The following is a 25,618-nucleotide window of genomic DNA, read 5'->3' as shown; positions in this document are numbered from 1 at the left end:
AGCGCCCCCGCACCAAGGAAGATTTCGTTCCTCCTTCCTCGTCACTGGGAGGGAGTAATCTGTAGCAATCACCGCTCAAATTGCGTGCTCCTTCCCCTCAGTGACACTTGAGAAAATATGCGCTGCAGAGCAGACTCATTAAGTGTATTTGTATTGTCTCAGTCCGTGTCGCGTCTTCAATGTATAACTTTTCTTGTATTCGTTTTTCTTTGACTGTCCGTCCATGTCCTCTTGTTGTCCACTTTTACACATTGTTCCACACATACACCAACACTTAAATGTCAACCTACACAAACAACATTCACACAAACGCATACACAAACAAACACCTATTCTATGTGTTGTGCTTGTCTTAATGACCTGTGTATGTTTGCCCAAATAAAGTAACCCTGGCGGATATGACTTTCTCTATCCGTGAACCGATTAGCACTTAGAACACTCGCTACCACCAACAATGTCGTCCAGTCTGGCACCAGGATAGCAGTAACGTTTTCTGCGGCCGTTTGATGAACAACCACAGAACTCAACCAGCTGGCCACGCACCATGGAATCCCCAACAGGGCGAGTCTCAAACTTATCCTCCATGGTGTCTGCCAGCACCTGGAACCTATTGAAGGTAGTGGGGGTCAGTAATTTCTTGGTTGCCTGCTTCGGTGTGGCTCCATTCCTTACTGGTTGGAACCCGACATCCTGTAATGCAGGAAGAGAAGCGTTAAGTGGGGCAGGCTGAAAGGTGTCCTGTGAGGCAGGCTGAGAGTTAGCCTGTGAAGCAGGCTGGGGGATAGCCTGTGAAGCAGGCTGGGGGTTAGCCTGTGAAGCAGGCTGGGGGTCAGCCTGTGAGGCAGGCTGGCGGTTGTCCCGTGAGGCAGGCTGGGGGTTAACCTGTGAGGCAGGCTGGGGGTTAGCCTGTGAGGCAGGTTGAGGGTTAGCCTGTGAGGCAGGCTGGGGTTTAGCCTGTGAGGCAGGCTGGGAGTCAACCTGTGAGGCAGGTAACACGTCCTCCCGTGAAGCAGGAGATTCGTCTGGAGAGGGCACAGTCTCGGTGGAGGGCCTCTCCACCATCGATGGTGGAGTCACTGCCACATTATTTGAAACAAATTCCTGAAGGGCTTCGAATTTCTTTTCAAGATCATTATGTTTGACTTTCCATTCAGTCGCAGCCTTCTGAAGATGTAATCTTTGAACGCAGAGGCGGCAAGTTTTACTCAGCTGAAAGAACTGAGCTGCAAATCGTCCAGGACAGACATCAGACTTAAGGTTCGGAGGCATTGTTAGAAATTTAAGCGAGTTTACAGTTTGGGCAAATATTAAAAGCGCTTTCGAAATAACTTAAAGTGTGACCCTAAATTGAGTTGGATACAAATTGTGCATGGAAATTAGATACTGCTGTGTTAGATGCCTCCAACACTGGGAGGGGTCTTGAAAACGCCTCAAAGACCAATCGCTTGTTGAGCCTCGGTCACGAGAGAGACTTTCACAACCCGGCGCTTTTCAGCTATTATCCTCGAATCTTTGTCCCATAGAACGGGGCCGGCGTAGTCACACAGAGCAGAGCTGGCAAGGGAGGAGAGGAACCAGCAATTCGTTCCCACTTTCCGAAACGTCTAACCCAACTCTGCGACCCTTTCGAGGCCTGGCCAGTGGCACCTGTCACCAGGTGTTCTTCACCAACTCTAGAGAGTATCAGACGCCCTTCCTGAGAGACCAAAAAGCTGATATATTCCTTGAGTATAAGAAAAACCCTCAGAAACTCCACCTAGAAGCCGGGAGGTACAACCTCAAATGGCCCACGGAAGACATCTCTTTCAGGAGAAAACAAGAACCAGCTGTTATGCAGAATAGGGATGGGAGTACCGTCGATGGAGGGGAGGGACGGGGAGCTCACACCGACAACTGGTTCCCAGGGAGGCTTTTTAGTGAAGAGGTCGCCATACTCTTCTACACCGCAGGCCTAAATAATTAGGCATGTTCCAGCTGACTAGGACCCTGGAACTCCAGCCATTGTCTCATAAAGATATCATCTGCCTGCAGTCCAATCCACCACTGCTGCTGCCCAGAGGCTTCACCGTGACCCTGGCACGGGAGACAGATCAGGTATTACACCTTGTCCAAGGGTGACCTGAGACTATGCAGGGCAGGGACGTCTAGCTCCCTGAGGTGAAAACACTTCACCCGCATACCGGGAGGAGGAAGAAAAAGAGGAAGAGGAGGAAGAAGAGGAGGAGGAGGAGGATGTACCTGTATATATATAGAGAGAGGAGAGAAGAGGTGTGTGTGTGTTTGTGTGTGTGTGTGTGTTCTCATTGTTCTTGTAAGGAAAAAAAGTACAAAGCAACCAAACACATATACAAGTTCGAGTTATACAGTAAGGTGTCAGGGCATACAGCTATACATACATCGGCCTTTCCTTATGTATGTATTCTGAGAGTGTCAAAGAACATTGTGGCCCTCAGGCTGTGTCAGGACGCGCGCTAGAGTGATTAATTATTGAGTGGCTTTTGAGGTCAGAGGTGTGGTAGATCTGAGCTGTTGATGAGGTCGAGCGCAGCGTGCCAGGGTCATATTCTCAAGCATTTCAGGGCCCTCTCACACACACACACACACACACACACACACACACACACACACACACACACACACACACACACACACACACACACACACACTCATTTTCTAAAGCCTTGGTGGTGGTTGTTGTGTTAGTAGTATTTCTATGGGCAGTAGTATGAGCCTGGTGATAGTTTGACAAGGCTTTGGTGGAGGTTGTGTTAGTAGTGTTTCCATAGGTAGTGGGGGGCTTCGTGGTGCAGTGGTTAGCACACTCGGCTCACAATCGAGAGAACCCGGGTTCGATTCCCGGGCTGAGTGGAAAAATTTTATGCGGCTTTTCCGATACCCTACGCCCCTGTCCACCCAGCAGTGAATGGGTACCAGGTATTAATCGGGGGTTGTGTCCCGTCTCCTGGGGTCTGTTCCCTTCTCCTATAATTCCTTCCTTCCCCTCCTGTCTCTCTCCGGCATATGACCACAGATGTTGCGCCGACTAATCGAAACTTTCCAACTTTCTTTTTCCATGGGTAGTGTTATGAGACTGGCGATAGTTTGGCAAGGCTTTGGTAGAGGCTGTGTTAGTAGTATTTCCCTGGGTAGTGTTATGAGCCCGGTGATAGTTTGACAAGGCTTTGGTGGAGGTTGTGTTAGTAGTATTTCCCTGGGTAGTGTTATGAGCCTGGTGATAGTTTGACAAGCCTTTGGTAGAGGTTGTGTTAGCAGTATTTCCATGGGTAGTTGGCTTGATTTTATTATTTAAGAAATAACCCGTGGAAAATACCGAGGGAGTCCCTGCCATTTTGATTAGATAGCGGGAAATAAGTCCCAGGACAGGCGGGAAAACTAGAAGGCGGGAGCAGCGCGCTATTTCAAATCATATTCGTTATTGCTGCCAAAGCTGAACTATGTGTGGGATGCATGACCCACTATTACCTAGTGCATGGTGTTAGGTTATTAATATATAATAAACCATAGCCGTTAGGGCGTTTAGTGTAAGTGTTACGCAGAAAACGAGATGTCAGTTGTGGCAAGTGCTGGCATCTTGACCGCGGAGCGCGGGGCGGCCGAGTGACCGTGGGTCGCGGCCGCACCCATCATCTTCCTGAGAGACACCACCGTGACCAGACGTCCCTCACCAACCTCCCGCGCCACGTGCCCATCGTGGTGGTTTTCCTGCCCTGATAGTATCCACAAGCTACGTGCTGTGTACTGCAGGCGAGGGAAGCCCTTGGGAGGTTACGAGAAGAGGACTGAAGGAGGACCACGTGGTAGATCAGGTGTGGCTTCTGCTTCGCCCACCTACAGTTAAGTACACTTATTGCATAGGATGTCTTAAGATAGTTAGCTAGGTTGCTGTGTGCCTGGAATTAATTCATTATTCCTTATTTTCCAGCGAGTTTTCTTTGTTGCTTTAAATAAACTTAAGAGCAGGCTCATCTGGCCTTTGCTTATCCTATGAGAAGTGTGACTGTTCATAAATAAGTGACTAGAAGGGGGCTGTGAGTCTGATAACTCAATTTTCAGATACTTTATTTTATATTTTTTATTGCTGAGAATTTACGAGATTTTCAGAAGTCCAGACCTTGCAAGAACCCCACAGTAGTGATATGAGCCTGGTGATAGTTTGACAAGGCTTTGGTAGAGGTTGTGTTAGTAGTATTTCCATGGGTAGTGTTATGAGCCTGGTAATAGCTGGGCAAAACCTCACTTTTCTTCACTTTTCTTCACTTTTTTTTCTTTTTTCTTCTTTTTGTTCACTTTTGTTTACTTCTTCATTTACTTCCTCACTCTTCCTTCACTTTTCTTCCTCACTTTTCTTCACTCTTTCCTCAGTTTCATTACTTTTTTCTTCTTTTCTTCAATTTCCTTCTTTATTTTCTTACCTTTTTTTTCGGCTCCATACCTCAGTGCAGGTACTACTATTACTACTACTACCACTACTACTACTACTACTACTACTACTACTACTACTACTACTACTATTACCACGGCCACTACAACTACTTCACTCTGACCTTTAACCCCATTCTAAGGTAACCCAGCATCCCCGACACCTTTCCCCAGCTATTCCACTCCTGTCCGAACTTTTCGTATTAACTCTTCGTCTAAATCTTCTTCAAGCTGAGGTCTTTAAACTTAACCACTTAACCAAACATGTCTTTCGCATACTAATCTCCCGTTCTTGGTCTTCGTTGATTGTTGGAATTTCATTGTATGTTCTCTTTGTTGTGTGATCATTGTACGTTCTATAGACCATGGATTCAAGTGCTTAATTAAGGGTCTCACTAACAGGTGCTTAGAATGTGTCCTATACGAGGTTGGTGTTCCCAGACGCCGCCGCTAATCACGTCAACCAGTTCCTAAGGTTCAAAAGGAGGTTATTCGAGCTCTCACGAGTGTTATATACTTAAGGATAGAGAAGAGAGGAGAGAAGAGAAGAAAAGAAGAGGTAGAAGAATGGAAAAAGAAAGGAAAATAAAAAGTTATGTGTGTGTGAGAGAGAGAGAGAGAGAGAGAGAGAGAGAGAGAGAGAGAGAGAGAGAGAGAGAGAGAGAGAGAGAGAGAGAGAGAGAGAGAGACACACACACACACACACACACACACACACACACACACACACACACACACACACACACACACACACACACACACACACATATTGACTTAAAGGAATCTGAAGAAAAGAATTATGCCTTAAAGAATATTGGTTTATCCAGAAAACCGTCTGGACCTCATTAATATGGAAGAGGAGGAGGAGGAGGAGGAAGATGAAGAAACACACATAAAATATATTGGCTTATTATTTAGTGATTTAATATAAGGAGAAGAAACACAGAAACATGGAAGCCCAGGCAACATAAAATATATTGGCTTATGAAAAGTCTGCCTTATTTAGTGATTTAATATAAGGAGTAGGAGGAGGAGGAGGAAGATGAAGAAACACAGAAACATGGAAGCCCAGGCAACATAAAATATATTGGTTTATGAAAAGTCTGCCTTATTTAGTGATTTAATATAAGGAGGAGGAGGAGGAGGAGGAGGAATAAGATGAAGAAACACAGAAACATGGAAGAGCAGGTAACATAAAGTCTATTGGTGTATGAAAAGGCTGTCTGATTTAGTGATTCAATATGAAGAGGAGGAGGAGGAGGAATAAGATAAAGAAACACAGAAACATGGAAGCGCAGGCAACATAAAGTCCATTGGTTTATGAAAAAGTTGTCTGATTTAGTGATTTAATATAAGGAGGAGGAGGAATAAGATAAAGAAACACAGAAACATGGAAGCGCAGGCAACATAAAGTCCATTGGTTTATGAAAAAGTTGTCTGATTTAGTGATTTAATATAAGGAGGAGGAGGAAAAAGATAAAGAAACACAGAAACATGGAAGAGCAGGGAACATAAAGTCCATTGGTGTATGAAAAGACTGTCTGATTTAGTGATTCAATATAAAGAGGAGGAGGAGGAGGAGTAAGGCAAAGAAACACAGAAACATGGAAGAGCAGGCAACATAAAGTCTATTGGTTTATGAAAAAGCTGTCTGACTTAGTGATTTAATATAAGGAGGAGGAGGAGGAGGAGGGGGAAGAGTAAGGCGAAGAGACACAGAAACATGGAAGAGCAGGCAACAAATTATATTGCTTTATGAAAAATGATTTAATATAAGGAGGAGAAGGAGGAGGAGGAGGAGGCGAAGAAACACATAAACATGGAAGAGCAGGCAACATAAAGTCTATTGGTGTATAAAAAGACTGTCTGATTTAGTGATTTAATATAAGGAGGAGGAGGAAGAAGAGAAGGAGGATGATGATGAAGAAACATAGAAACATGGAAGCGCAGGCAACATAAAATCTATTGGTTTATGAAAAGTCTGCCTTATTTAGTGATTTAATATAAGGAGGAGGAGGAGAAGGAGGAGGAGGAAAAGGAGGAGGAATAAGATGAAGAAACACAGAAACATGGAATAGCAGGCAACATAAATTATATTGGTTTATGAAAAGGCTGTCTGATTTAGTGATTTAATATAAGGAGGAAGTGGAGGAGGAGGAGGACGAGGAGGAGGAGCAGGAAGAGGAAGAAACACATAAACATGGAAGCGCAGGCAACATAAAATTTATTGGTTTACGAAAAAGCTGTCTGATTTAGTGAGTTAATATTTTTTCTCAGCCTCTTCCTTGTAGTTAGTTAGTTGAGTGACCTACAGAAAGGAGATTAAAGCACCCGTTCTAAGCATTCGCGGGAACGTTACTTCACTCCTGACGCAACAGAGTGATCAATAATGCATTTGTTTATAGGAATTGGTCGTTTTATCACTAACTTATTTTGCAGGAAGGTTGTTGCGGTGGCGGGTAACTCTCTGAGAAATAAATCCTGCCGGTGTCTGTACTGCCTCGCCTCTCCTGAATTGTTTGACCGTTGTTTCTGGTCCTGGGCTTAGTTTGAAATGCAAAAAGCTTGGAGTGGTCGATTTTACTGGATTTTTTTTTACGTGTACGCCTATAGCGCCGGTAGGCTCTCTTGAGGGGCCTAGATGGTAGTCGGCCCCAGCCCGTTATGACGCAGGCAAGTGTTTATAGTGGCGCCATCTTCTCTTGGCTCATGCTGCCCCCAGAACTCGTTCTTGATTCACTTGGACGGTTTCCTCTAGAGTCCGGGTTGATGGGTGGTCTTCAGGACAGCATGTGGGTAGTTTTAAGCCACTCGGCGGTGACTGAAAAATCCGAGGTGGTAGCGTGGGGATTCGAACCCGCGTCGTCCATCACGCGGTGAATGTAGGCCAGCACACTACCACTCAGCCACCGCCTAGTTTTATCAAATCCCCAGCAATCGATTCTCTTCTAAAAATGGGAAGGAGGCAACAGGGAAGGGAAGCATTGAAGAGAACGTAACTATTTCTCGGGCACGTCAATAACCGGAGAAACAGATTAACTCGGTAGCAGCGGGGATCATGTTTCTGAAAAGCGAGAAAAATGAATAAAAATCACGCCTCACACAAACCATTTCATAATACATATCAAAGCATTTGTGATCAGATTATGTATCATCACGGTACTGGATTTCTTACAAGGAGACGGACAATTCTTGGATAAGGAAGAGGAGAGAGAGGAGGAAAAGGAGAAAGAGGAGAGAGGAAGGAAGAGAGAGGGTGGAATAAGTGGAGAAAGAGGAGAGAGGGAAGGAAGAGAGAGGGTGGTGAAGAAGGAAATATATAAAAATCCATGAATAATGATAATAATAAATGAGAAAAGCAGGAGGAGAGAGAGAAGAGGAGGAGGAGGAGGAGGAGGAGAAATGACTGATGGCCGAGAATGACGTATAGAAGAAGAAGGGGAAGGAGAGGAAAGAGAGAAAATGTAAATTGGGGAACAAATGAAGAGGAAGAATAATAGGAAGGAGAAGGAGGGAAGAAGATAACGACAGATAGATAGATAGATAAACAGATAGATAGATAGATAGATAGATAGAATAAGTAACAGCAAGATAGAGAGATGATGAAAAGATTGCTTACTCGATTACTGAATATCGCTCTCTCGTATCTTCGCAAGCAATACAAGAACTAATTTTTTTTGTTGTTGGGGTCCGTTTCAGCCGTGTGTGTGTGTGTGTGTGTGTGTGTGTGTGTGTGTGTGTGTGTATGTGCCCCGAACCTTACCATAACCTTACCTTTACAAGATTTCTGTGACCCACTTCCATGGATTAATTGTTATTATCATCACCACGATTTTCTCTGTTAGTAATATCATGGTGTAAAAGGCCAAGAAAAAGGTTTTAAAAGTGATGTTAGTGGAATGCGGAGAAAGCGAGCAGCAGTTTATAGTCTGGCGTGGGTTATGGATTGGTATTTTTTTTTTACGTCTACGCCTATAGCGCCAATAGGCTTGCTTGAGGGGCCTGGATGGTAGTCGGTCCCAGCCCGTATTGGCGCAGGCAAGTGTTTATAGTGGCGCCATCTTCTCTTGGCTCATGCTGCCCCCCGGAACTCATTCTTGATTCACTTGGACGGTTTCCTCTAGAGTCCGGGTTGATGGGTGATCTTTAGGACAGCATGTGGGTAGTTTTAAGACACTGTCCTGGGCTCAGACCCTCATCCCCACAGAGCCAGCCACCGACCGCTCCTGCCGGCCGTTAGCTGGAGCGTGTTTGGTGTTTAACGCGGGGGTGGGGGGGTGTCAAGTGTTGCATCGGCTGGTTGTATTAGGTTTTGAAGTGTTTCCTCGCTGAGTGTTGCTGGAAGCGGGAATCAAGAGTGTGTGTGTGTGTGTGGGGTCTTGGTGTTCGATTCCCGTACAATGGGTGCATGAGTTGTTAGTATTTCTCTCTCGCTCTCTCTCTCTCTCTCTCTCTCTCTCTCTCGCTCTCTCTAATGCTTTTTACTTCTTAATTTTCTTCCTTCCTTCCTTTCTTCTCTCCTCCTTTCCTTGCTTTCTTTCATGTTCCTCTCTCTCTCTCTCTCTCTCTCTCCGTGAGCAATGCAATCAACTACAAACAACAGTACAAGACCTAAAGACCAGCCTTGAATTCTCACAAAATGAAGCAGACGACCTGAAACACCAAGTCAGTCAACTGAAACAGGAAATCAAGAACGACAAACTGCTGATTACCAAGCTCTCCGACGACCTACAGGCAAGTCTTAAATCTTCTGCTGTACTTAAAGAAAGATGTGACTATCAAGAAGACTACAATAGACGGAATAATCTCCAGTTTGTGGGAATTGAAGAGGAACCAACTGAAACTTGGTAACAATCAGCCAAGAAAGTAAGTTGCTTGTTGGAAGACAAACTACAGCTGCCAAATATACAACTTGAACGTGCTCATCGAGTGGGGCAACACTACCCGAATCGCCAACGACCCATAATTGCCCGCTTCACAAGGTTTTGCGACTGTGAAGCGGTCATAAGAAACGTCTCGAAGCTTCGGGGTTCAGGCCTCTACGTCAACGAAGACTTATGTCCCGCCTCACAGGAGGTGAAGAAAGCACAACTCCCTCTACTAAAACAAGCGAGGAGCGAAGGGAAAATTGCTTAATTTCGTCACACGAAACTGATCATAAAAGACAGAACCATCAACATAACTGCCGCCAACGAGAACTCAACCGTAAACAACAACGACTCCAATGAAGCAGCTGCTACTGACGTCACGGGTGCCGGCGCTGCTGTCTCTGCTGCTGTTGGCGCAGGTGTGGCTTCAGTTGGTGGCCGTGCCTCACCCCATGGACCTGCTGCTGATATCGTCTCTCCGGATCCTGCCGGGGTTGTTGGGGGGCCCGGTCGCCTCCTTGGAGCTCCTGCTGTCCAGGACCTGAAGGGAATCGCTCGGCTGCGGGTGCCTCGTCTTCGATGGTACGACAGACTGTATCCCCGGTGCCCCATCAGAAGCAGACCGGCCCACCGAGGGGGAGCTCACGCCCAAAGCCTAAGTAATACCCCTTGTTGGTAGATCGAATCAAATCTCGTCATTGTATTTTTCCATAGTAGTATGGATCAGAATCATTTCCCTTTTCCAAACCTAAGTAATACAGACCTTGCCTCTGTTCTCAGCGATGATATAGAACACAATTTTCCATTAAATGTGATAAATAATCTTATATATAATCCATATAAATACTATGATGACACAGACAACATCCTATCTATTTATTGTAAGTTAAGTGAACCCAACTCTAACTATTACTTCAGCGATGATACTCATAAACCCAATCCTGAATCCCCATGTATAAATATGTTAGCATTTAATATTAATAGTCTACCACTCCATCTTGACAGTTGTATTGAGCAATGTATTAATGAAGATAATATAAATTACGATGTCCTAGGTTTCTGTGAGACACGCCTCAAGGATGCCATCTGTGATCTCAATGCGATTGATGGATATTGTAAGTACTTTAACAACAACAGTACGCGAGGTGGAGGTGTTGCAATATATCTCAGCAATGTATTCAGGCCCGTAGACTCGATGATTTATCTCTGCTATTACCCCACACTGAATCTTTATTCTTAGAAATAACTCGGCCACACAGATTTATAATTGGCATGATTTACAGACCCCCAAATTCTAATCTGGATGATTTTTTCACATCTATCACTAATATTATTACTTCACTTTCAGCGCCTAGGATACCTGTATATGTTATGGGTGACTTTAATATTAATATTTTGAACTATAATGAAAAAAATGCTCAAACACTAGTTAACACATTTCATAGCTATTCTTTCTTTTCCACTATTAACAAACCAACTCGTGTCACCAAAGATTCGGCTACAATAATTGACCACATTTGGACTAATGACTTTGAAAACTACCTAACCAGTGGGATTATCTACAGCTCAATAAGAGATCATTTCCCTATCTTTGCCTCATTTTCAACAAGTAAAAAACTCTCCCAACTTGGCTACTTTTTCAGCAAGGGGAATTACCGAGGATTCAATAGAATCCTCTAAACTTGACTTAAAAGATCTTAACTGGAATAATGACGAAGCAATTTATGATGTAAATAGGCTTCTTAACGTATACTTGAGTAAATTTCTTGAGCTTTACAACAAACATTTTCCCGTATCAGTTACCAGGATCAAAGAAAAACATATTGGCAAACCATATATTACCTCTGATATAAAACGACTAATCAAACAACGAAACAAATTACAAAAATTATACGCAAAATGGCCATTAACTTACGAATGTACTTTTAAATCTTTTATAAATAAAGTAACTTCAATCATTAAAGCAGCTAAAGAAAACTACCACAAAGCAAAGCTTACAGTCCCGGGAACACCAAAGAAACTTGGAAAATAATTAATAATCTTCTTGGCCATAACAAAACCAAAGCTACCATCGTCCTTCCTTTTTGACAATGAAACCATTACGGATGACTATAATGTGGCAGAATTGTTTAATGATTATTTCAGCAATATTGGCAGTTCCTTAGCAACTAACATCAGAAATTCTCAAACCTCTTACAATACTTATCTCCCTGAGTCTGTTCCTTTCTCTTTTTACCTACAGCCTGCCACAGTAAGTGAAATAAAGTCAATCATCAATAATATGAAAGTATCATCTCCTGGACATGACTGAATTCACATTAAGATATTAAAAAGTTGTTGCGATATCACATCTCCATTTTTAGCATTTATTATTAATAAATCATTTAAAGAAGGCTGTTTTCCAGATCACCTGAAAATTGCTCGCATTGTTCCCGTTTTCAAAAAAGGTGACGGCTCTTTACCAGAAAATTATAGACCTATTTCAATATTGCCAAGTTTCAGTAAGATCTTTGAAAGAGTAATGGTTGATAGATTAATGAATTACCTAACAAAGCACTCCATCCTCACTCCGTCCCAGTATGATTTCCGTCCCAACTATTCTACAGACTTAGCTTTTCACCATCTTTGCCAGAAAATGTTTCAAGTAACGGTCTTCTTAGATTTCAGTAAGGCATTTGACACCATTTCCCATTCTATATTAATAAGTAAATTACCTACATACGGTATTCGTGGTAATGCCTATAACTTGTTCGAGAGTTACCTCAAAAACAGAAAGCAATATACAGTTCACCGTAATATGTCCTCCCCGTACAGCTTCGCTGCATGTGGTGTGCCTCAGGTCTCCATTCTTGGCCCAGTATTATTTTTAATATACATTAATGACACCGTTCGCTGTACCAACAAGCTAAATTTTTTACTCTATGCCGATGACACCACTGTTTTTCTCCAAGGAATGAATCTGGAAAATGTTTCACACACATTAAATAATGAATTAAATAAAGTTTACAACTGGATCACAAGCAACAGATTAACTTTAAATACCAACAAGACTCACCTCATGATATCTAGTCCTTTAATGACTCCGCCAATACGTACAACAGTAAAATCAACAATCTTGAAATTAATGAAGTTGATGAATTAAAATTTTTGGGAATTCTCATCGATAGTAAATTAAAATGGAAAGAACATCTGAATCTTATAAAATCGAAGGTATCGGTGCTAACAGGCATAGTATATAGAATAAGAGACTGTTTAAACGCAAATTGTATTCGGCAAATTTATCTAACATTAATATATCCACACTTTTTGTATTGCTGTGCTATATGGGGAGGAGCATATAAGACTTACACTGACAGCCTCTTTACCAATAAAAAAAAAGAAAAAAACTGCTACGAATAATGTCTTTTAAAAAACGCTTTGAACACACCAATCATGTTTTCAGAGATTTAAAACTTCTTAAAGTTCCAGACATAATATATTTACAGAGCTGCTTGTTTGTATACAAATCTTTAGATTCCTGTGATATTGAGCCTGGCTACACTATAATCACCAACACCACCACTAGAAGACAAAATATTTTACGTGTATCGTTATGTAGAACAACTCACGCCCAGCAAAGTGTCTTGTCAAGAGGAGCCAACATTTGGAATAATTTATCAGAAGAGTTTTTAAATTGTAATAATATAAATGTATTTAAATGTAAACTAACAAAAGCATTGTTTGATATGTATCAATAATTTTCAGAATATTTCGAAATTTTATATTTTTTTCTATTTTTTTGTGTGAATTACTTTTGAGTTTTTTTTGTCCTAACAGTATGACAAAACTATATCGTGTCCAGTGTAAATAATAGTATATGTAGTGAATAGGTATGCCTATGTATACTTGTATGTGTTTCAACTATAATTTGTGTTGTATTCAATCATGAAATTCTATACATTTTCGGGTGGCCTAGCATAGTCCCTTGCTATGTTTATTATATGTAAGTAATTTTCAGGTCCTATTTAAAGCTTCGGCATACATGGACCGAGCCTATCAACAATGTTTATATTATATGCAATTTCTCAAACCTTATGGCCAATAAAGATATCAATCAATCTCTCTCTCTCTCTCTCTCTCTCTCTCTCTCACGCACACACACACACACTCCTCTCTCCCTTTCCCCCTCTCTAATATAAGTCTTAATTAACTCTCCTCCCTCTGCTTCACCTCCGTGCCTTCCTCTTCCTCCTCGCCGCCTTCCTCTGAACAGCGTCTCGCCTCGCTAACCCCTGCAGCCGCGTGAGCACAGATGGATATGAGATGTCACTTTAGTCACCTCTTTCCTGAGGCGCTGAAATTGTCCCCGGCTCAGCTTATGGACAAGTGTGTGATTCAGGTTACACTTCCTCTCCTTAAGATATCGGGCAGGGCTTGGGTCCAACACAGGAGGTATGGAGAATGTAATGGGTATAATCTTAGGTCTCTGGGTACATATTCTCAAGGGTTTATACACATATACACACACACACACACACATACGTAGCTGCATGTAGTAAGGTTTTCGTAGAGGTTGTTGTGTTAGTAGTGTTTCCATGAATAGTGTTATGAGCCTTGTGGTAGTTTTGACAAGGCATTATAACCTTGACCGGGGCAGGATGGGGCACACTAGCACCAGACAAAAAAAACAGGTGGAGAGATGGAATTAGAACCTTTACCGGGGCAGGATGGAGCACATTAACACCAGACAGAGAACCAGGTGGAGAGGTGGAATTAGAACCTTTGCCGGGGCATGATGGATCACATTAACACCAGACAGAGAACCAGGTGGAGAGGTGGAATTAGAACCTTTGCCGGGGCAGGATGGAGCACATTAACACCAGACAGAGAGCCAGGTGGAGAGGTGGAATTAGAACCTTTGCCGGGGCAGGATGGAGCACATTAACACCAGACAGAGAGCCAGGTGGAGAGGTGGAATTATAACCTTTCCCGGGGCAGGATGGAGCACACTAACACCAGAGAGTTGGGGTACATTGGGAAAGGGCTTAGTTTTATGGTGGAAGTGAAGAAAAGAGAAAAGATGGAATAAAAAATAGAAAAAATGAGAGAGAGAGAGAGAGAGAGAGAGAAGCACAACGCCCACTAAAATCAAGAAAAGCGAGAGAAAATTCCCGATCTTGAAACATGTCCGTCAAGGCCAAGCGAAATCTGCGAAATTAGTCACGGATGGCCCAGGGAAATGATTTATTTTTTCTCTCTCTCTCTCTCTCTCTCTCTCTCTCTCTCTCTCTCTCTCTAATAGTAATAGTATCATTATCGTTATCTATTTCATTATTATCAGTTCAATTGTTAATGCTAATATCTTACTTTTAATGACATTGTTTTTTATCATCTTCCGCTATGCTCTTTCTGTACCCTTCTAGCTGCTTACCACCTTCACCCTCACCGCTTCTCCTTCCCCCAGACACAGCACGGAGTCAACATGAGCTCGTCCCGTGTGTCAGTGCTGGCGTCTCGGCGCGGCCACGGGCAGAGGCTGGCCTGCACTGCGCTCAACCCACTGTTCCCTGACCACCCGCTGGCAGACTCCATCGTACTCAACGTGACATGTGAGTACTGACGGATTACAAAGATTTACATAGCTCAGTAGGACCTGTGATTGAGGCTTACATAGATTTACATAGATGTCGTGTGTGGGGCCTGTGAGTGTGCGAAGTTTACATAGATTTACATAGATTGTAAGGGTAGGAGGCTTATACAGAGAAGAAAGGGAAAAAAAAGGAAAAGAAAAAGGAGGGAAAGGAAGGAAAAGGAAGAGAGAGAGAGAGAGAGAGAGAGAGGGTCATTGTTTTTGTGTGTAAGTCGAGTGTCTCTCTCTCTCTCTCTCTCTTTTTTTTCCTTTTCCTTCCTTTCCCTCCTTTTTCTTTTCCTTCTTTTCCCTTTCTTCTTTTTTTCTTCCTCTTCCCCTCTCTGTATTTATCTTCATATTTGTCCTCCTCCTCCTCCTCCTCCTGGAAAAAGCTAATACCATGCTCGGGTTCATAGCGAGGAACTTCAAATATAAGACGTCGGAAGTTATGCTGTCCTTGTAAAATTCGCTGGTAAGACCCCACCTGGAATATGCCGTGCAGTTCTAGTCCCGCAAATTACAGGAAAGACATTAAATTACGCTAGAGAGTGCAGCAACGCGCCACCTGGAATATGCCGTGCAATGCTGATCCCCCAAATTACAAGAAAGACATTGAATTACTTTAGAGAGTGCAGCGACGCCCCACCTGGAATACGCCGTGCAGTTCTAGATCCCTAATTACAAGAAAGACATGGAATTGCTTTAGAAAGTGCAGAGACGCCACTTGGAATACGCCGTGCAGTGCTGGTCCCATAATTACAAGAAAAACGTTGAACTACGGTAGTGAGTGCAGCGACGCGCCTCCTGGACTATGCCGTGCAGTTCTGGTTCTCAAATTACAAAAAAAGACATTGAATTACGCTAGAGAGTGCAGAGACCCCACCTGGAATATGCCGTGCAGTGCTGGTTCACAAATTACAGGAAAGACACTGTATTGCTTTAGTGAGTACAGCGACGCGCAACGAAATAATACCATAGTTAAGAACGACCCAAGTGGAAGAGTAAATAAAAAGAGAGGAGGAGAGAGAGGAGGGAAAAGAGAAAGGATGGAAGCGGAGAGAGAAGGGAAAGGAAAGGAGAAAAGAACAATGAGAAAATGGAAGATGGGAAGAAACGAAGGGAAAGGAAATGAACGGAAGAAAAGGAAAATGGGAAAGGGAAGATAGGAAGAATTGGAAGGGAAAGGAAAAGAAATGAAGAAAAATGAAAATGAAGAGAGAGAGAGAGAGAGAGAGAGAGAGAGAGAGAGAGAGAGAGAGAGAGAGAGAGAGAGAGAGAGAGAGTCGAAAAAGAGGTGGAACGAAAATAAAATAAAAGAGAAGAAACGAGAATAGAAATAAAGGAAATGAAAGGGAAGGGACAGGAAGGGAAAGAAAAAGAGAAGAGGAAGAGAAAGGAGATCAGTTCAAGCAATGGGTAGGTGGTGGCTGAATGGATAGCGTGACGGCGCCAAGTTCAGGACGACGCGAGTTCAATCCCCGCCTGGTGCCACCAAGCTGGGATTTTTCAGCCGCCGCCGAATGGCTTAAAACTTCCCACATGCTGTCCAGAAGATCACCTATTAGCCCGGACTCTAGATACTAGGATTAAAGATGAGCTCCGGGAGGGCAGCATGAGCCAATGCAAGATGGCACCACTGTAAACACTCGCCTTCGCCAGAACGGGCTGGGCCGACCATCAGGCCCCACCGGGAAGAAGTCTTGGGCCGACCATCAGGATCCACCGGGAAGAAGCCTTCGGCCGACCATCAGGATCCACCGGGAAGAAGCCTTGGGCCGACCATTAGGATCCACCGGGAAGAAGCCTTGGGCTGACCATCAGGATCCACCGGGAAGAAGCCTTCGGCCGACCATCAGGATCCACCAGGAAGAAGCCTTGGGCCGACCATCAGGATCCACCGGGAAGAAGCCTTCAGCCGACCATCAGGATCCACCGGGAAGAAGCTTTCGGCCGACCATCAGGATCCACCGGGAAGAAGCCTTGGGCCGACCATTAGGATCCACCGGGAAGAAGCCTACCGGCGCAATAGGCCACGACGTAAAAAAAATAAAAAAGGCGAAGCAGTACAGAAATCGCCCGTAGCTCTTTCCCGAAGCAGAGTCATCCACCACTGCAACAATCTTCCTGCAGATTTCGTTAGTGCGGATACGATCAACGCCTTCAAGAACCTTACTGACCATCACTCTGCTGCGTCGGGTGTGAACTGAACGCATACCTGAGAAGGTACAGAAGTGCTTTTGTCTTTCCGCGGGTGACTTTAGGGGCTGACAGGATGATTGAATTGGTAACTGCTAGCAACCTCGTAATGAGCTAATGGACTTTCTGCTGCCTGCTTGTCCATGTTTCCTCCTCCTCCTCTTCCTCTTCTTCTTCCTCCTTTCTATTTCCTCCTTACCTTTTCCTGTTTTTTTCCTATTTTTTGTCCACTTTTATCACCTCCTTTGTTTTCTTTATACCTCCACTTCCTCCTCCTCCTCCTCCTCCTGCTCTTCCTCTTCCTCCACCACTTTCTCTTCCCAACACCTCTTCATCCTTCTCCTCCTCCTGCTCTTCCTCTTCCTCCACCACTTTCTCTTCCCAACACCTCCTCCTCCTCCTCCTCCTCCTCCTGCTCTTCCTCTTCCTCCACCACTTTCTCTTCCCAACACCTCCTCCTCCTGCTCTTCCTCTTCCTCCACCACTTTCTCTTCCCAACACCTCCTCCTCCTCCTCCTCCTCCTCCTGCTCTTCCTCTTCCTCCATCACTTTCTCTTCCCAACACCTCTTCATCCTCCTCCTCCTCCTGCGCTTCCTCTTCCTCCACCACTTTCTCTTCCCAACACCTCCTCCTCCTCCTCCTCCTGCTCTTCCTCTTCCTCCACCACTTTCTCTTCCCAACACCTCCTCCTCCTCCTCCTCCTGCTCTTCCTCTTCCTCCACCACTTTCTCTTCCCAACACCTCCTCCTCCTCCTCCTGCTCTTCCTCTTCCTCCACCACTTTCTCTTCCCAACACCTCCTCCTCCTCCTCCTCCTGCTCTTCCTCTTCCTCCACCACTTTCTCTTCCCAACACCTCCTCCTCCTCCTCCTCCTCCTGCTCTTCCTCTTCCTCCACCACTTTCTCTTCCCAACACCTCCTCCTCCTCCTGCTCTTCCTCTTCCTCCACCACTTTCTCTTCCCAACACCTCCTCCTCCTCCTCCTGCTCTTCCTCTTCCTCCACCACTTTCTCTTCCCAACACCTCTTCATCCTCCTCCTCCTCCTGCGCTTCCTCTTCCTCCACCACTTTCTCTTCCCAACACCACCTCCTCCTCCTCCACCTCCTCCTCCTCCTCCTCCTCCTCCTGCTCTTCCTCTTCCTCCACCACTTTCTCTTCCCAACACCTCTTCATCCTCCTCCTCCTCCTGCTCTTCCTCTTCCTCCACCACTTTCTCTTCCCAACACCTCTTCATCCTCCTCCTCCTCCTGCGCTTCCTCTTCCTCCACCACTTTCTTTTCCCAACACCTCCTCCTCCTCCTCCTCCTGCTCTTCCTCTTCCTCCACCACTTTCTCTTCCCAACACCTCCTCCCCCTCTTCCTCCACCACTTTCTCTTCCCAACACCTCCTCCTCCTCCTCCTCCTGCTCTTCCTCTTCCTCCACCACTTTCTCTTCCCAACACCTCCTCCACCACTTTCTCTTCCCAACACCTCCTCCTCCTCCTCCTGCTCTTCCTCTTCCTCCACCACTTTCTCTTCCCAACACCTCCTCCTCCTCCTCCTCCTCCTGCTCTTCCTCTTCCTCCACCACTTTCTCTTCCCAACACCTCTTCATACTCCTCCTCCTCCTGCGCTTCCTCTTCCTCCACCACTTTCTCTTCCCAACACCTCCTCCTCCTCCTCCTCCTCCTCCTAATCATCCACCACCTGCTCTTCGCAACACCTCATCATCCTCCTCCTCCTCCTCCTGCGCTTCCTCTTCCTCCACCACTTTCTCTTCCCAACACCACCTCCTCCTCCTCCTCCTCCTCCTCCTCCTGCTCTTCCTCTTCCTCCACCACTTTCTCTTCCCAACACCTCCTCCTCCTCCTCCTCCTGCGCTTCCTCTTCCTCCACCACTTTCTCTTCCCAACACCTCCTCCTCCTCCTCCTGCTCTTCCTTTTCCTCCACCACTTTCTCTTCCCAACACCTCTTCATCCTCCTCCTCCTGCGCTTCCTCTTCCTCCACCACTTTCTCTTCCCAACACCTCCTCCTCCTCCTCCTGCTCTTCCTCTTCCTCCACCACTTTCTCTTCCCAACACCTCCTCCTCCTCCTCCTCCTCCTCCATTTTATCTCTCTCTCTCTCTCTCTAAATGTCTCTCTCTCTCTCTCTCTCTCTCTCTCTCTCTCTCTCTCTCTCTCTCTCTCCCCCCTCCTAAACTCTGCACCCAACTATTGCTTTCTCCTCCTCCTCCTCCTCCTCCTCCTCTTATTCCCTGGTTCCATTTTCCGCCTAACATAGTCTAGTAAGTTGAACAGTCGAGCGAAGGGGGGTAAGGACATGCACCCCGAGACCTCAGTGATGGGGCGCCCTGAACTTAAAACAGTGGGCCTTCGAGCTGCGGGTCACATCAGCCTTGGTATTTTCATCCGCTTCCGCCTCTCAGATCATCCATTTCCCAGGGTCACGAAAGGGGATTAGTCGGGTTGGCATGAGTTTTTCTTTCACGTTTAGAAGCTTTGTCATAAAACTACTACCCTTGGAAATGCTAACACAACTCCCATGAAAGCCTTGTCACACTACCACCAGGGTCATAAAACTACCCATGGAAATGCTAACACAACTCCCATGAAAGCCTTGTCACACTACCACCAGGGTCATAAAACTACCCCCCCACCCCCTGGAAAGGAAAGGGAAGGAAATAAAGCAGTATATGGGAGAGAAGAGGAGAAGATAAGGTTTAAGGGAAGGAACGAGAAAGGGGATAAGAGGAGAGGGAGGCTGGTAGTGTTGTTATGTAAATCGTTCCAGCTCTTTTCCGTCAGTGTGATAGTGATTGAAGGCTCAGCTGCAGGGCTTCAAACCAGGTGTTCGAAACCCTTTCACTACCGCTCCCCCTACGGGTAAAAGAGGAAGAGGAGGAGGAACTAAGGGAAGAGGTGAGGGGATGGAGGGAATATAAGAGGGAGAGATAGGTAAATAGGAGAAAGGGAGGAAGGGAGGAAGAGGAAGAAGGAATATGAAGAAAGGAAAACACAGAGAAAGAAGACGATAGGGGGAGGGAAGGGAGGTAAAAAGAAGGAGAAGAAAAGGAGGAATAAAAGGAAGGATGAAAGAGAAAGTTATAAGATAAAAAGAGAGGAAGAGAGAAAAAGAAAGAGTGAAGGAAGGCTCTCCTGGATTGGTCCTTCCCTCCACGCCCCTTTGCATCTATAGAAGTTACCGGCTGAATGGCAAACCAAATTTGTCCGATACGAAAGAAAAGGGGCGGAAGTCTGCACTTGCCACCGAGGAGTGTAAACGGGAATCTAAATTATATAAAAAAACTATATCTGTCTATGTATCTATCTTTCAGGACATTATCTATCCTTCAGGGTCTGTCTATCGAGAGGGATATGATGGCTATTTTACCTTTTTTTTTTCTTCTAACGGTGTATTAGATAGAAAAAAGAAGAGAAAATTTAAACTAATCTATCGAAAAGGAAGGAGACATTAGCTACCGTTGCAGGCGAGCTACCCCCCCCCCCCCCCTTTATGGGCCAATATAGCCTGTAATGTTTTCCTCACTCGTCCTGGTAAACACACACATTGCTCGAGGCCTATGTTCTCATACTTCGGGGCTCACACCCACCCACATTTGACAAGGCTTTGGCAGAGGTTGTGTTAGCATTTCCGTGGTTACTGTTACGAGCCTGGTGATATTATGACAAGGCCTCTGCACCATGAACGTCAAAAACAGTCAAGAGAACCTGATTAACCTCCTTTGTGGGTCTTGGATATATATTTTGTGAGGTTCGAACTCGTCTGGGAATACGAGCTCTGGACTGGTGGCGCACACACACACACACACACACACACACACACACACACACACACGCGTACCTCCTGGAAGAATCTATCACCTTGCCCAAGCCATTAATTCTGTTGGCGTCCCCTCTCGGCCTCCTCCATCACCTTTCCCTTCACTATCCATCAATTTACCACCACCGTCACCACCACCACCACAAAATATTTACTCCTTGGTGAAGTTTTCTGAGTCAAAACTTTTAAAATATTCGCCAGCACTTTCTCTCTCTCTCTCTCTCTCTCTCTCTCTCTCTCTCTCTCTCTCTCTCTCTCTCTCTCTCTCTCTCTCTCTCTCTCTCTCTCTCTCTCTCTCTCTCTCTCTCTCTCTCCATTTTTAACATTCTCTCAACACCTCTCCACTTTACCTCCTCTCCTCCCTTCCTTTCCCTCCCTCCCTCCCTCCCTTCCCAAAATGCATTCTCCGACGTGGAATTTGAATCTAAATCTTGAGGCAAAAAGGTCTTGAGTCCCTTATTGGAGAGACGTATGGGGGGGAGAGAGAGAGAGAGAGAGGCAAAAGAACATTCCAGTCTCTCTCTCTCTCTCTCTCTCTCTCTCTCTCTCTCTCTTCCCTCATATTAAGCTACGCTCTTGTTTCCTCCTCGTCCTCCTCCTCCTCCCCCTCCACTCGACTTCCTGTTTCCTCCAGTCTCTTGTTTTCTCCTCCTGCTTCCAATATTTTTTTTTTCCTCCTCATCATCCTCCTTTTCTGAAACAATTGCTTCCCATTTCCTTCTTCTCAATTTTCTTTTTATTTTCTTTTTATTTCCTCGTTTATTTTTTCTTTCTCTTTTTCATTCTTTATTTCTTCCTTGGTTCGTCTCTCTCTCTCTCTCTCTCTCTCTCTCTCTCTCTCTCTCTCTCTCTCTCTCTCTCTCTCTCTCTCTCTCTCTCTCTCTCTCTCTCTCTCTCTCTCTTCCAATTTCCTTTTTCCTCCATTCTTCCTTCTTTTTCTTCCGCTCTTATTGGTTTTCTTTCCTCCTCCTCCTCCTCCTCCTCCTCCTGCTCCTCCTCATCCTCCACCTCCTCCTCCTCCTCCTCCTAATATTACTTCTCTCTCTCTTTTTTTTCTCATTTTCGCTTTTTTATATTCTTATTTTTTCCTTCCTTTCGTTTCTTTCTCTTCTTCCTTCTATTTTCCTTCCTGTTGTAACCCGTAATCCGGGTCACACAGGGGAGACGACACACTGTTTGTACTAGTGACACTTGACTTAAAATTCTGGTACCTTAGGAGTATTTAAAGGAGTTCGTAAATGGGGTGATGAAACGGTGTCGCCTTTCTTATATGTATTTTATTCTACCTTAATACTACTTAATATTACAGAGGGTAAAAATATTGTTTAAACCAGCGACTGGCTTACTAGACTCAATGAGTCTTCAGGTTTTCTTTCACTATTGGTTACTGACGTTAACACTGGTATAATATTGAGTAAAAACTCACACAATAAAGTATCATAGAAATATAATCCTAAGTAAAACTAAGATAATAGAACACAATAGATATGTTAGATACGCTTTCCTCTATGGTAATTCTTCACTCCATACTCACAGTAGCAACGATGAATGTTCTACCCATGTTGTCTAGGGAAGGACAACTGAGTGTCCAGCCACGAACAGAGTGCTGGTTAATCTGAGGTCAAGCCTGGAGAAAATGCTTCTTATATAGGCAGATATCGCGAGGGTAATACGTCAGGCGTGTGAGTCATACATAATACTCACACCGAGCTCATACAATAATCTACCTAACTGACATGCTTAATTCACGCGGTGACGCAGCTTTGTTTTCATAACATTTTGTTCCGCGGCTGATCGTGTTTTAGGCCGCGGTGATTGTGTTTTGGCTTAGAGAGATAAGCGGGTGCGTTAATGGGCAATTACAATTGTGTATAGGTTGGTAAATGAACAGTGGGGACAATCATGTGTTGGAGTCCGTGTTGTGTTTTAGCGGTCGATACCGCTGTTGTCATCGGAAAATATTGCCGGTGAAGATGATGATGACACGAGTGGTGTCGCAGCCCTCGGGGCACCACATACCCCCCCCGTTAAAATCACGCCACGTCCTCGTGGCACAAAGCGTTCCGCCCGGCGGACGACCATGGAGGGCCCAGACGGGGATGGCGGGATCGTGGGGGAGGAGTCCTGCGAGAGACGGGACCGGAAGAGACAGAAGAACCACCCCACCGGCGACGAAGACGACGCCGAGGAGGAGCAGCCACCCCCACCAAGGGAGGAAGGGGTCGAAGGCGGGGACCGGAGAGACGGATTCCTGGAGCGCGTGAAGTGCTGGAGGGAGGTCCAGCGGGGGGGCCAGAGACGACCCGGGCGACGGCGGCGGGGAGGGGAAGGGGCCAAGGGGAGTCTTGGCCAGGAGCGATGAGACCACGTCACGTCCGATGTGGAAGGGGGCGCGATGAACCGTCAGCGGGGCGTCACCGTCCATAGTAGGGAGGCTGAAGGCGTCGGAGTGGGCACTACAGCCCATACCGAGGCGGAGGAGACCCGTCCCGTTGATGGTCTGCCTGTATTTGGAGACCGGGCTGTCCGGGCAGACCATGGTGACCATCTGGGGAGTATCGGTAGCGAAGACCCAGCCCGCAGGAGACGGGATGAAGACCGGGGGGAAGACTCTGAGGAGAGACTTAGAACACAGCGAGAGGGCGTCTGGGCGATCGAGAAAGAGAGCGATCTCGCAGCGCTGGACAGAAGTCGAGTAGACAGGGGCGACAGGGGGACATACATAGAGCAGGTGGTGTTTAGTACAGCGGTCCAAGGAGTCTAAGAGCATATAGTGAGTGCGGTCTTCAGAAACCGCAAGGTAAGTGGAAAGCGTGTCGGTGTGCAGAAAATATGGCGTGCCATCAAGATGAAAAGGCAACGCGTCCATTTTAAACACATCGAACACGTCAGAGGGATCCCTTTCATGGGGATTTGTAAGAAGTGAAGGGTTCCTGAGGAAAGCGTACCTTTAGAAATAACCCTAGAGACATCTCTATACAATGCTAAATATTCATGTGCTGCAGGGAAAAGTAAGCCTGGGTAATGGAGTGACGCATTGCTGAGCACACGAAATAGTACATCATTTGGAAGGAGGAGAGGGGAAACCTGCGTTTGGGACAGCTGCTGAAGGCCAAGCTTGAGATTCAGAGTATCATGATTTAGGTCACTAAGTGCCAACTGAATGAGAAGGATAGTCTCCAAAATACGCATTTCCCTTCAATTTGCAAGGTTTTTAGTGAGAACTGACGGATAATAGCTGAGGCCAAAGCCGAGGCGGACTCTAGACGGGAGATGGCAGAATGAAGATGACGGAGGTCCCGAACTGTGGCGTTGAGGACTTCCTGATGGAGGTTGTTGACGTCTCTCTTCTGTGGACAGAGTGTAGATCTGGGAGAGCTTCCCGTGTATCACATCTATTTGGGCCTGAGTGGCCGTACCGAAAAGGAGGTTTGCTACCGAGCCAGGGAAATCCACGGCCTCGCTTCTGGCGAGTCCGAAACGGGCTTCCATCTCTACCACTCATAGCCGACAGAAAGCTGTTAAGATCTTTGAATAATTTCTCAAACTCAATGTGAAAAGAGTCTAGAGTGCGCCTGAGTAGACCAACAGTAGGGAACGATTGATTCATATGTTCAATCGACCATGAAACTTCCGCTGTTAGATTTGCCACGTTGATGAGAGGACGTTGGATGTCGTCCGTCTTGATGACGACGGGGACAACATAGTACCGTCCTGTCAACAGCATCTTAAAGACTGGGAGAAGACGAGTCCGGACGAATGGGTTGCTCCTGGAGGTATCAAGGGAAGACAAGGAGAGGGCAACACCCAGGATCTGTAATTATAGGTTGCATCAGTTCGTTGGTCGTTGGCGCTACTCGAGAGGGCGTTCCATCACATTGGGGAGAGAATGGGGTACCGTATTGGATCGTAATGAGCGACTGACACAGGGCTCTGAAGGAGCTGAGGAACCAATGAGGGGACCTCTGAAGCATCTGAGGAGACAGGAGCCGGTGAGGAGAGCTCGGAAGGAGCTGGAAAGGACAATGGCAGCGGCTCCTCGGGGAATAAGTCATGGGAGTGGGTCCACTTCTACTACTTGATCAGGAGAGGGTATGCACGCCTGACATTAGGAGAGTCATGGAAGCCAAGAGAGTCCTCGTGAACGACCTGAACATTATTTGTGTGAACTGTCTTGATCTTACCACCTCTAACATGACGCAGTCGTAAGACTACAGGGCTTATTTTTTCTAGCACCCTAAAGGTCCATTGAACAAGGGCTGGAGCTTCTTTGGTTCGCCCTTTGTACATACATGCCTTAAGTAGACCCGATCTCCTACTACCACCTGTTTGGGTTTGGATTTCCTAAACATTCTTTCTGACTCCTGCCATCCTATATCTATATTGGTCTGACATAGTTTATAGGTCCGCTGCGCGACACTAGAAGTAAATGCTTTATAGCTGTCAACATCATAACAAGGTTGGAGTTTATTCTCAAGCACTTCAAAAGGAACATTTGGGTCCAGAGAGAAAAGCAAGAAAAATGGTGAATCTTTCAGAACACGGTGGTAGGCAGTGTTGTAGGCGTGTGTTGCAACCGGAAGCATTTGGTCCCAGATACCGCGATTGTCCTCGCACAAAGTTCTCAAGATATTTATTAAGGTGCCATTAGGCCTTTCTATCACCCAGTTTGCAGACGGGT

The 25,618-nt window shown here is 45.6% G+C and overlaps 1 protein-coding gene across 1 annotated transcript in view; it reads left to right on the top strand.

The window, feature by feature from the left end:
- LOC126991365 (nephrin-like) overlaps positions 1–25,618 on the top strand; it is a 175,526-nt gene that overhangs the window by 73,916 nt on the left and 75,992 nt on the right. The window contains exon 7 of the mRNA XM_050850124.1: positions 14,752–14,896. Coding sequence (XP_050706081.1) covers positions 14,752–14,896 — 145 coding nt within the window. The remainder of the gene's footprint in view (positions 1–14,751; positions 14,897–25,618) is intronic.

This window comes from Eriocheir sinensis, unplaced genomic scaffold, assembly GCF_024679095.1.
Source record: "Eriocheir sinensis breed Jianghai 21 unplaced genomic scaffold, ASM2467909v1 Scaffold265, whole genome shotgun sequence".
NCBI classification, from domain to species: Eukaryota; Metazoa; Arthropoda; class Malacostraca; order Decapoda; family Varunidae; genus Eriocheir; species Eriocheir sinensis.
Note: the sequence above shows the minus strand (reverse complement) of the source record. Positions and strands in the feature narration are given on the sequence as shown.